This window comes from Phodopus roborovskii, unplaced genomic scaffold, assembly GCF_943737965.1.
Source record: "Phodopus roborovskii unplaced genomic scaffold, PHOROB, whole genome shotgun sequence".
Lineage (NCBI taxonomy): Eukaryota > Metazoa > Chordata > Mammalia > Rodentia > Cricetidae > Phodopus > Phodopus roborovskii.
Window position 1 is genome coordinate 51,722,114 of NW_026126433.1, and position 13,057 is coordinate 51,735,170.

The window sequence follows — 13,057 nt, forward strand, 5'->3', positions numbered from 1 at the left end:
GCTGTCCTCTTAAATCTGAGAAGTGGTACCAGCGGACTGTACTGATAGTTGAAGATGGGCACACCAAACTCATCTCCATGGAGTTATCCATACTGGTTCCCAATATCCGCTCAGTGAGGATTTTTGCATTGGCTTTCCTTGTTTTATAGTAGATGTCGGTTGAGAGCTTGGGTATTTCTGTGCCTCCCCATTAAGGGCACATTTGGGACATTATGCAGATAGAAGCTGCATCTTCCTTATTCTTGCCTATCCTAAGCAATGGAACGCAAGCTAACAGGTTGGGATTCTTAGTGTTGTTCATAAGGATGGAGTGGCTCAAGGCACAGGAATACAGTTCCTGGAGAAGTATTCAAGGCACTTTCTCTCTGTGTCAATGTAGGGTTCGATGACGTTGACGTGTGTGGTGACCCAGGCGTTCCAGAGAATGGCTTCAGGACCCCCAGTGGAGGAGTTTTCTTCGAAAATGCTGTAGCCCGATTTCACTGCCAAGACGGATTCAAGCTGAAGGGCTCTACAAAGAGACTGTGTGTGAAATACCTTAATGGGACCCTAGGCTGGGTCCCAAGTGACAAGCCTGTCTGCATACAAGAAGGTAAAGAGCCTGCCCCTCCATGGGAGCCAGAGGTGGGACTCTTGGGGATGAGGGCAGTGGATACTCTAGAGGCATCTTTCCCAGGGCTGGTGGTCTAGTCTACAAGATGAGTTTGCACGGTCCTCTTTCTCTGTCAGTCACCATCCGGTGTATCACCGTTTTGGCTAGAGCAAGAGAGCACTGAGATCACACAGGGCACATTGAGATCAGGCTGCCAGCTCAGCGCTCACTCTCAGTGAAGAGTGCAGAAGCTGATCGTACAAAAGGTGGGCTGGGACTCAGAATCAAGTCAGCTACTGCTTTTAAGCCCAGTGTGTGGTGTGACTTGTTCACGAAGGAGTTACGACGGGGACAGCCCTTTCTAGCAGTGACCCCTGAATCCATTGTTGCTGCAGAGTGCTCCCTGGCTTCTGGCGGCTCGCCTGTGGCTGCTGGCTGCAACACTCTCATATGCTCTTATGCTCCATCTCACTTTGTTTTATTTTTGCTCTGTAGACAATGTTTAGAGCTATGAAAAATGAATTGCTTAATTAATTGGAACGCTAGGAGATTGATTATGACTCTCCCAGGATCGGCGAGGCTGAAGTTGGAATAGGCACGGATCGGAAATTAGCTCAAACCTGTAACCTCCAGGAGGCACAGGCCTGCCCTGCTTCCTGCTCCACTAATGTCTGAGCTCGTTAGGAGCCGGCTTCCGTTTCTCTTTGGGAGCAAGATTTTATGATAATGTGGGAAGAATCACTGTGATGTAATAATGTGTACTTTCTTACTGAAACTTTAAAAAAAAAATTACACTGTGCATATGTGTCTGTGGGTGAGGATGCTTCTGTGAGAGCAAATGCCTGTGGAGGCTGGAGGTGTTGGGTGCCCTGAAGCTGGAGTCACAGGCCAACCCACCAGCATGGGTGCAGGGAACTGAACTCAGCCCTCCATGAGCAGTGCGTGCCTCTTGCCCACTGAGTCGTCTCTCCAGCCCCGCTTTATGAAACTTTTAAACTGAGTTAATCTGACAAGCACTTTTTATTACACCTTTTCTTATGGAAATTGCAAAGGATGAACAAGTAGGAAGTCTTGCCCTTAAAGTCTTCACTAATAAATTCACTGTTCCCTCTTGCGTGGATCCTATGTGAGCTGTGCTCTGTAGAATTCTATTAAACTAGAGGTTTATTTGGTTCATGTCTGCACTCCCTGCCAAAGCCCGTGGCCTGAGAAGCCCTGTGCCCAGGGGCATGAGATGACAAAGTAAAAGAGAAGAAAGGCCCAAAATGTTGCCCGGAAATGAAGGCCTTCTCTTGTTTCATCTTCTTGGGGCAAAACAAAAGCAGCTTAGCATCTTTAAAGTGAGTGCCAGCCCTGTGTGCTGTAGAGATGATTCCAGGTGTTGAGCAATCTCCTTGGCTGGGGGCTTCTTGTGTGCCAAGACACACAGAGAAGGCACCGTGTGAAGTGCTGGCATGTGTCCAGACTCAGCACTCCCATCCTGCCACCTGAAACCGGACCTTGACACTAAATGGCGGTCCAGATCTGTATTCTGGTGTTGTGTTAGGCTGTGTTTGTGAAAACTTGGAAGAGCAGACCGCCAGCTTACTTACAGTGGCACCACTGATCCTAGGGAAGTTGGCCTGCAGAGGTGGCTGTTGTGTCTCAATGGTGGACAAGGTTATTGTTGATGTCTTTGGTGTTCTTTATTTTTTTTGATTTGAACCCAGGACCTTGGGCATGCTAGGTTAGCTCTCTACCACTGAGTTATCTGCCTGGCCCTTTCTTCTTCACAGTTCATAGGGAAGGTCGGGAGTGGGGTCTACACCATGAAGATTTTTTTTCCTACTTTGTAAATAACTGTAGCTGAGTGCTTCACATTTACGCTGAGTGGTTAATAAGAGTTGTTAGATTAATTTGCTGCCCTTGCAGGAAGGCTGAGAAAATTTTGAAATGGAGCTAATGGAGGTTTATTTCAGACTCTTTGGCACCCTATGAAATGAGATTTATGTTCTCATTTTCTGTTTGGGTGGCTGAGACTCAGAGAGGCTCATTCACTTCCTCAAGGTCACACAGTTTATGAGAAAGTAACAGAACTGAAGGTAATCTTAATGTTATGGGAACCCTTAGGGATTGCTTCAGCTCTACTGAAAACCAGCAAGACAGAAGTGGTGGAGAAACAGGCTTGCTGAAGGACAGCCCTAAGGGCAATTAAGGCAGCATCTCCGTCCTCCAGGCTCACAGTTGCAGAGAGCTGCTCTGGGGCCCAAGAGGATACAGTTTGACAGGAGTGAAACCCCTCAACTCTGTAGGGGCTCTCTTCCTGAAAGTCCTTCTGGATATGGAACAGCATCGGTATCTTATTTTAGGTCAGCCAGTCCGTATGTCCATGCAGAGAGGGGAGGGCCTCAGAGAATATCAGAGGGGAGGAGGGAGGGGCTGGTGGGTACAGTGCCTGTTCTCCCAAATAATAATGTACTTTGTAAGTTTGCTGTTCTAGACATTTATCTACGCTTCCACATTTTGCAGTGTAAACATGGCTTCTACCTGCCCTGTCACACTAAGCCAGGATGCTTTTCCTCAACAGGGTTGTGATTGACTTTTACTATGTTGAAAAAGCCCACTCTTACAGGGCATAAGAGCAGCACACTGTGACAGCAACTCCAGGTTGGAGTTGAAGGAACTCATGGGGTCTCCTAATTTAAGCACTGTGTGGCAGACAGAGACACTGAGCCTCTGAGAAGGAAAGAGTTCCCTGGCTTTCCATTTGGTTTAATGACAGATGGACCAGATCAGGCCAGCCTGGGGGTTGGGGGGCTCATCACTGTGACCCCCACTGCTGTCTGAGTCCTTCACCCTGCTTGCCAGCTCTGTCTGAGAAGCAAACATTTGTTTGTTTGAGACAGTGTCTCCTGCATCCCAGGCTGGCCTGGAATTTGCTATGTAGCCAGGATATCCTTGAACTTCTGGTCCTTTTGCCTCCACCCCAGAAGTGCTGGGAGCACAAACATGCACCACCACATCTGGGCTGAGAAGCAGACTCTAAACCGTTGAGCCTCCTTGACTCCCTCCCGGTGCCCACCAGCTGTGCCGTGGGCACAGAAGTGTTTGCAGAAGTGTTTGCAGAAGTGTTGGCGGGATGAGCTGTACAACAAACTAGGCAAAAATGCTCTCGGGTGGTTCCTGGGATCCCCATCTCTTTACTCTGTACCCTACGGTGCACCAGCTTTTTTCCCACATCCCAGTCCAAACTGCTTGTCTCAGGGAAGGTCAGTGTCAGCCAGGTCCCGCATGGCTGACTTACCAGGAATGGGCTCTTCCCAATATCCAAATCTCCCACTTGAGAAGTATGGGTGTTTTCTCTGTGCCATCATCCAGGGGTCACTCTAGCTGAGTGAAAGCACCCAGTGGCCTGGAAATTCTGGAACTGGCCAAAGATAGAGAGTGCTTCTGGTAGGCAGAGCATTACAGACCTGTGATGTCAGGGTTCCAGCTACCAGCAGGGCCTGTACTTTGGCAAAACCACCCAGCTAGGTCTAACTGGGAGCACTTTCCTGGGGGTAACACCCTTTTCTGTGAAGAAGGGGTAAAGCAAGATTAACCTTCTTCGAACTGAATTTCTAGACACTGGCCGAACACAAGTGTTAAGGCAGGGACAGACAGACAGTCAGCTCTGGGCTGACTCTCATTTTGGTGTGCATGCTGTGGTAGGTGGATAGAAAGTTTCAGAAGTGTATTTTTAAAGTAAAATACCCCAGAAACTGAAATAAAGTCGCCTGGGTTCCTCTCCATGCTATGAACAAGTGGACAAGAGAAGGGGGAAGCCCCTCCTCTGTCCTGCCAGGTCTGCTGGTGGCCAGCGTTATTGCAGCGTTATTTTCTTGATGAAGCATCTGCTGCTGCTGTGCTACAGGGCACAACTCCAGCTAGACAGAGGTTTGTGCTTTTGCCTTTCAAGCAGAGAACTAAATCTTCAGTTGCAGCCAGTTAGTTCCCTTAGTTGTCTCTCCACTAGGAGGGGTGTTTATGAGGCTTTTAAAGTCAGATCTGTGTAGCAGGAGTGTCACCCTCTGGGTGGGTTCCGGGTATCCTCAGAACACAGGTGAGGGGCACACGGTTTTCTTTTCTCCTTTAAATGCTCCTATCTGGAGTAGCTGCTTTGGGAAGTAGAGACCTGAACACCGCAACCTTAATTTTTCATGAAATTAGTATTTGAGTTCTTCCTCAGCAAGTTCTCCTCAGCGAGATGGGGGAGGGGAACTTTCCATTCCCTCCCCAGCCAGCTTCCTTGAGCATTTGGAGAACAGCTCCTTGGCCAACACATTTCATGTCAGTTTCTGATAAATACACAGTAAGAAAAAAAAAAAAAGTATGCTCGTGACCCTCGAGTCCCCAGCTCTGGCAGACAGCGTGGACAGCTTGTCTCAGTGTGTCTTTTTGAGCAAGTGCCCAGATGGTTTATGGGGACAGTGACTCCTCTTAATCCCAACATGATGCTATTAGGAGACCTTCCATGTTCCCCCACAGAGCACCCCTTGTTTCAAGTGACCTGTCTGGGAGGACGGCTTCTCCAGACAGCCATTCCTTCCTGGTGGCCAATCAGCTGAAGAGGAGTAGGAAAATATTGTTTAAACCACACAGCATTGCAACCCCAAAGCATTGCCTACCCAGAACCCTCTGCCCCCAGCATTGCCTGCCATATAGCTTCCCACCCAAGACCTTAGGCACAATCTTCAGTGCTATTTTAAGAACAAAGCTTCACGGTGATAATCGGGGCCACTGTATGGAGAGAAATGTGTGACGGGGGAATTTTTACAAATTATATGTATTTAAAATTTTTTAAATAATTTTAAAAATTATTTTGTATTGGGACTTCATGTATGTCTGGTACATCTGTGCATCATGTGTCCTGTGAAGTAGGAAGAAAGGCAAGACCCCCTGGAACTTGAGTTACACATGAGTGGTTGTGAGACTCTGTGGGTGCTGGGAACCCAGCCTGGGTCCTTTGCGAGCACCCTTGGTGTTCTTAACAGCACGGTGCTATTTCTCCAGCTCCTCCAGAGTTCTGTTCCCCAGACAGCAACCACATTCCTTCAAAGGCAGGGACCTCTCACTCTAGAAGATGCCACAGCAGGTGGCTGCTGTCTCACCCTGCGGGTGTGCTGAGATGCTGCTCTAAGTTCCTTGTCTTGAGTAGCCAGTTCTCACCCCTGAGGTGTGAAAGGGGACCCAGGGTTGTGGCAACTCCTGCTTCCTCCCCATTCTTGTTAGACAGAGGCAGAGGTCTTCTGCAGCTGCCTGCCTCTGAGGTTCCCCATCGCCTTCCACAGGTGGCCTGGGAGTGATTGGTGTTCTCCTCGGTGTCTGTGAGTAGTCACACCAAGCTCTTTTGGGTAATACAGGCTTTGCTGTGGCCTCTTTGACTAATGTTTGGGTTTCCTGTACAAGGTGGCTCTAGCCACTTGGAGTATTTCGGAGTGTGCCTCCCCTCTGTACCTCTGGTCACCTTAGCACACACCTTATCCTTGCTTTTCCACAACTGGTGACGTGAGTTCAGTTGGGTCTTGATTATCTGTAGGGTTGTGGAAGGAGTTACCAATTCCAGATCATGCGCTTTGGGAATGTTTACAAAGATGAACAATGACATACAGTTCAGTCCAGAATCTACCTCCACCCCAGTCACTAGGCACAAAGCAGTGTCCCCTACACACTCCTGCACTCTGCCCATGTCTGGCTCATAGGCCTGTTCTGGTGCAGTGTCTCTGATCTTCTTTCCCCCGAGGACACTGCACTGTTGTAAGGAGGCGTGTCCTGTGTAGACTGGGTGCTGTATTAGGTGTTAGGTATGTTCTTCAATGACCAGGTGCTGTCCTGGATTCACTGTGTTCTCTCCAATGGGTGCTGAACACACAGTATCTTCTTCAGTGGATCCTGGATTCTGAGTGTTTATCAGTGGCTGGGTGCTATGCCGGATGCTCTCTGTATTCGTCAGTGAGTACAGTAGCCCAGCATTCTGGCGTTTGTTTTCCGGGTGAGAATTCAGGAGCTCAGAGGAGCTGGATTCTCCATGGAACCCTGGGCAGCGGCAGGGAAGGGTCAGCTCATTCTATCCACCTGGCCACTGGTGTTAGGGATGACAGACATATGAGGTCATGCCCCTCGGGAAGGCCTCATCCTATCAGCATCCTTGGTAAGGACCTGTGACTACAGAGCACTGGCTATTAAAGTGTGGCCAAAGATCCCTGCCTCAGAACCTGCTGTAAATACCTATTCAGATCTCCCTCAGAGCTAGGGGCGGGGCCAAGGAATCTGTATTCTTAAAAAAGAAAACGGGAAACGTCCCAGGTGATTGTCTCCTTTAGAAGCCCCAAGAGCCCCTTACCCGAGGATGTTGGGGATGTAGTAGTTTATAGCTTCATGTGAGGGAAGAGAACTTATTTCCTGTAGTGTTTAGCAGAGTTGCTTGGAGACCATTCTTGCGATTGGGAGTGTCCGTTTGTCAGGCAGAGAGAGGCCTGTGTGAGCATAAGTGAGTTACACAATGAGTCCAGCAAGCAAGCTGGAGTGTGTGGGCCATCATCCCAGTGTCTGGAGGTGTGCAGTACAGGCTTCCTGCCAGATCACCTGGGGAGCTTCAAAAACAAAACAAAAAACAAACAAAACAGAGCTGGGGACCATTCCAAGGAACTGCAGTTCTCGTAACTCCATGTCTCCATTACCTGGTTGCCTGGTCATAATCCAAAGGTTGGTCAGAATGTAGGGAAGCTGTTCCCAGGATGAGCCTGGCTTGCTACGATGGCATGTTTAACCCGTCTTTGTTCAAGTTCCTTGCAGCATGCCAAAAAGAAAAAGGAAATAATTCATTCATGAAGCACTTTTTTTAAAGTACTTACTAGAATATTTTGGCTCCCATAGGCCTGACCAGGATTGCTATAAAAGATGAATAATTTGACACTAAGAAGATTCTTTCAGCTTCCTGGGGGAAGGGTGCGATGTGAGTTTAAGTATTATTATTACATTATAAATTTTTAATTGAAAGATCCAACTTGACTCCCAAGCTAAAGCTGGTAGTAGAGTTGGCAGCCAGCGCCTTTATTCATCGAGAGTGTGGGGTACAGGCATTTTTCAAGAGCAGGGGAGTCTTATTCCTTTTTATGGCTACTCATATATTAAGCTCAGCTGTCTTCCACCTCCAGGAGCTCCACCAAAACAGATGGAAGCCCTAAAAATGGTTTATTTAGCATTCTTTTCTTCTCAGGTGCATTTTCTATCACCTAAAATTCCTTCCATGTTGCTTTAGACATGAGTTGTGGAGATCAACAGCCTCTGACCCCCGAGAGCGAGTATTCCCGTGCCTTCCCCTCAGATACACTCATGTTTTCATCCTCTGAGATAGGAGAGTGCAGACGCACACCCCTGCCTGTCTCAAGGCCACTGTCAAGTCTCACTTTTGCTGATGCTGACAGAAGTCACCACTGCCCATGCACTCGCCTCTATCATTTCCATGGGAGTTTGGCTTTTGTCCTTGAAGAATTTCTTACCTTAAATGTAGACATGACTTGACAGGGGGAAAAAAGCAATTCTAGAAGAAATAAGGTGAGGTCAGACTGGGGCTGATCCAGTAAAGATGAGTGGCAGAATGATCACTTACCCCTGCGGCAAGATGACAGTCAGATAGCCACAGGCAAGGGTGTACTAAGCCTCAGCATCAAACCCTGCAAGGGCAGAGGGGAAGTCTCCACCAGGGCAGCCTGGCTCCTTAACCAGCTGTGTCCACATTCTTGCATTCTTCTGTCTATGAACAGTGCATTCTTACCCTGCAGGTGAGGATGAGATGGGGTGGAGGGTGGCTCTCAATCACAGAATTACCAGGTAAAGGGAGAGTCACAGCATCAGCATGTGACCGTCAGGTCACATGGAAAGGTCACCTGCTTGACCGTGAAAATCCCCCCAGAAAGCAATAGTTCTTCATAAGCTCACACCTGCAACAACCCAGAATTAGGCTTATGAAAAGTAGGGCTTATTCCCAGGAATGGCCTTTCAAACCCCTCGCTGTGTACCCAGAATGGAGTGGTTTGAGGCTGACCCAGGCTTCCCAGGCCCCATTTTCCGAGTCCTATTAGCAGCAATAGAGACCCTCTCAGAGTCCCTACTGGATCTGCAAAGCAAAGGCCTCATAGTGCAGACGTGCTCATTTTAGAGTCTGATTTCATGCGGCTAACACAGCTGCTGGGATCGTTAACACTGCCAGCATTGTTTGTTCTGACCCATGTCTTCTGTCTCCTTGGTCACCTGCACTGGCTTTGGGCTTCTTCTCAGACAGTTCATCTTAACCTTTAATTGACCCAGAGGCATGGAAAACGCACATTTTCAGGCACCACACCCCAAGCATCATACAGGCTGGAATCTAAATTGATTGAACATGTAGGTGATTCTCCAGCTGTGCCTCGGTTAGCCCTTGAGAGGCTTGCCCTGGGTCTTCTGTCTGTAAGTAAAGATGCTGTCAGTCATCAATCTGTGAGAACTGCCCTTGAACCCCATTCTTGGCTGGGAGAAGTAACTCGGGAGGCAGATTGCCCACCCAGCATGTGCAAGGCCATGAGATTGGTGTACTCGGTACCAAGAAAACAGAGCACCTGTCTGGCATGAAGTCATTTTTTTTAACACTTCTGAGCCCTCTTTGGGTCACCTGGTGCATCCTATCCTTCCTTTATACATGTGAAGCTACTTTCCAGAAAAGTTTCTTTAAAGATAAAATAGCTAAGCCTTTGTTTATCAAAAGAAGCAGAAAGGGCTGGGGAGATGGTTCTTTGAACAAAAATGCCTGCTGCACAGGTATGAGTTCAAATCCCTAGCACCCATGTGAAAAGCCAGGCACAGTAGCATGTACTTGTAATCCCAGCACTGCAAAGGAAAAGACTAAAGGATCTGAGGGCTTGCTGGCCAGCTATCTCACCGAATGGATAAGCTCCAGGGACTTTGACAGACTCTGTCTCAAAATAATAATAATATATAATGTAGAGAGCGATAGAAAGGAATACCATAAGTTAACCTCTATCCTCTCATGCACACTCAACATATATATGTACATACACATATATACAGACATATCACAGTTTACCTTTGCAATGAAACTGCACCAACTTCTGTAATTTACACCAAGAGGTCAGCCTGCCTTCTTGAAATTTTCTGGCGGATGATTAAAATTTTATGCTTTGGGGAATTTCAGTGCTTTATCCCCATACACAGACTCAGTCATCCCTAGGCTTTCCATTAAGCGGCTCCAACTCCAGCAGGTCTGGGTGAGGCAGGGAAGGGGGCAGCTTTGTCAGTGGGTTGCATTGTTGGGCTCATTTCGCTGTCCTTATGACTTTGTTTAAATTTGCAAAATATGGTGTATATAGGAAAGTACATGAAACAAGCAGCTCAGTGAACACTCACAAGGTAACACCAACATTGCATCATCCAGGGAAGGAATAGAACACCGTTGGTGTCCCCAGTTGTCCCAGAGGTTCATTCCCACTCTCCTCCCCTTCCCTCTGAGAGGTAGCAATCATTTCTCAAGATGGTCATCCCTGAACCCCAAAGCATGTGCTGTTCCTAAACACGATGCTATTTCAGGATGAATGTCCTTTTGCCTGGGTTTGGAGTTTATGTACATGGAATTACAGAGTAAGCATTGCTTTAGATCTGACTAATTTCATGTTTATGAAATATACACATAATATTGCACAACACCCCAGTTAGATCATTTCCATTGTTTCATGGTATTCTAATGTATGGGCATGCCATCATTTGAATAGTCATTTTTGGTGGACATTTTAGAGTTTTCCCATTGTCTTCTGTTATAAATAACGCTGCAGTGAGCATATCTGAACATGCCTGTTGGTGAAGAATGATAATCCATTTCTGTTGGTTCTGTACCAGAGAGTAGAGCTGTAAGGTGTGTGGTATGGATATATCCAGTGTTAATAGGCATTGTTGGTTTTCTCAAGTGGTTGTATCAGTTTATACTCCCACAAACAGGATATGCCCCTTAGTGTTAGCAGTACTTTAGCCATCTGAAAAGCATGTAGTGCTCCCTCTGACTTGGTGGTAGATTGGTTGTTTGGGTGTTTGCCTCTGATTTTGGTTGGTTGATTGGATTTGTTTTGAGACAGCGCTCACCCTCCTGAGTCCTGCTTTTGCAGGCAAGCCCCACCACTCCCTGAGGCTCCCACTTTAATGTTCATTTCCCTGGTGAATAATAAAGTTGAGAAGCTTTCTGTGTTTATTGGCTAGCTTGTGATTCTCTCCTGTGAAGTGCCTGCTTAATTCGCTTAACCATTTATCGATTAGTTGTCTTTTCCGTATTGATTTTTTTAGGAGATTTTATACACACTAGATCCTAGTCCTTTGTTGGTTATAGGTTCTACAAAGCTGTGCTGTGGCTTAAGGTTTTACTCTCTTATTATCAGTGTGAGGCACAGAATATTTTAACTTGAATGTAGTCAAATTTATAAATCTTCTTCCTTATGCTAAAGTTATGTGGGGGTTTTCTTTGTCATGATAAAAATTTTTTTACAGGGCTGTAGAGAAGGCTCTTCCAGAAGACCCACCTTTGATTCCCACCATCCATGTTAGGTGGCTCACAACTGCTTATAACTCCAGCTCCAGGGGGATCTGATGTCCTCTTCTGGCCTCCACAGGCACCTGTACTCTCTCCCTCCCTCCCTCCCTCTCTCATACACACACACACACACACACACACACACACACACACACACACACACACACACACACACGCCAATTTAAAAAAGAAAATAACTTTAAAACTGTCTTTGTATTGTGATATTGCAAAGGCATTTTCTTCTGTAATCACAGAACCTCACAGAAGTCTTGCATTCTTCTTTAGCCCTCTAATCATCCCTCTTGGACTTGGTTGCATATAATGCACAAAGCACTGTTTGTTGGAAGGAATGTCCCCACTGCTTCCTGTGGCCTCCCATGTCAGGAGATGGAAGTCCTGGCTCAGTATCTGTTCTGTTACTTTGTCTGTTGTGTGCTGTATGTGATTCTGTGTTCATGACTGCAGCCCTGTAATTGCTCTCAAATGCTCGTAACACAAGCGTTACCCACTTTCTCTGTTCCTTCAAGACTGTCTTGGCCTTCCATGTTTCCATTTTAGAATGAACACAGCAACTGTCCAAAATAAGTTTGAATTCTGAACATTATTATGTTGGGTTTTGTGATGTCAGTCTAGAGTCGCCTGGGAAGAGAGTCTCAGTCAGGAACTGTCTAGATCAGGTTGACCTTTGGGTGTGTCCGTGAGTGATTTTTTTGATGATGTCATTTGATGTGAAAAGACCCAGCCCACTGTGGGTGGCAGCATCCCCTAGGCTTGAGTCCTGCACTGTGTTAAGAGTGGACAAGGGAACTGAGCAGTAAGCACGTGAGCATTCACCCTCGGTCTGCTCTTAAGTGTGAGTGTGAGTAGCTGCTTCAAGTTTGTGACCCCAGTGACCTCCCTGCTATGAATGTAAACTGGTCATAAAGAAAATAACTCTTTTTCCCCAAAGTTTATCCAGGGTATTTTGTCACAGCAACTAGAAGAAAAATAGGACAGATTTATAGTTAAAATTCTGAGGAAAGTAAGACCTGTACAATATTAGTTATCTCTTCTCACTAAGGTCTTTAACAGTTGTCCTCAATAATGTTTTCTATATGGAGGTCTTGTCTCATTTATTTATTTGAATTTAGCAATTCAAATTTTTATGTGCTTCATAAAAGTTTAGGTTTGCTTAAATCAATCTGTTAGAAATGTATATGTATTCGGTTATTAATACTTTTACTATTTATATTTGTAAATCATTGAAACCTTTTTGTATTTATTTACTTTATTTTGTGTGTGAGAGAGTTTGCCTGCTTGTATATGTATGTTCCATGTGTATTTTAGGTGCCCTTGGAGATCAGAAGGCACCTGTGGAGGCCAGAAGTGGGCATCAGATCCCCTGGAACTGGAGTTACATGGGTGCTGGGAACTGAACCTGGGTCCTCTGCAAGAGCAATTACTGGGCCATCATTTCTAGTGCCTGCCTTTGTAAATTATTTTGGCATGCTCATATCATATTTGACTTCTAAAGCTTTTCTTTATTTCTAGCTTATTCTTTCCACTTTACTATTATCAGAGTCCTACTTCAGTCAGGAAACCCAGTGTAGCATCCAACGTAAGTGTGAGGAGTGAGCATTCCAGTTGGGAGCCCAGTCTCAAATTGCTGCCCTCGGATTTTTATAGTACATACTTTTCTAATAATATCCCTTATTGAATTGCAGTATTTTGTTTAATTCCTAGCTTACTGAGAGTTTTTTCTTTTTCATATGAGTGGATGTGGAATTTTATCATATGCTTTCTCCCATCTAATGAGGTGGTAATTCCTTCCTTTATTCTGTTAAGTGCTCAGGTCACATTGGTTGATCATTAAATGTTAAGTTGATGTACCTGTGATG

General features: G+C 46.1%; 1 protein-coding gene across 2 annotated transcripts in view; it reads left to right on the plus strand.

Annotated features, from left to right (window-relative positions):
• The window catches only part of Susd4 (sushi domain containing 4), a 117,122-nt gene that overhangs the window by 64,328 nt on the left and 39,737 nt on the right, over nt 1-13,057 (plus strand). For both annotated transcript variants that reach the window (XM_051186493.1, XM_051186494.1), the window contains exon 3: nt 380-592. In XM_051186493.1, coding sequence (XP_051042450.1) covers nt 380-592 — 213 coding nt within the window. The remainder of the gene's footprint in view (nt 1-379; nt 593-13,057) is intronic.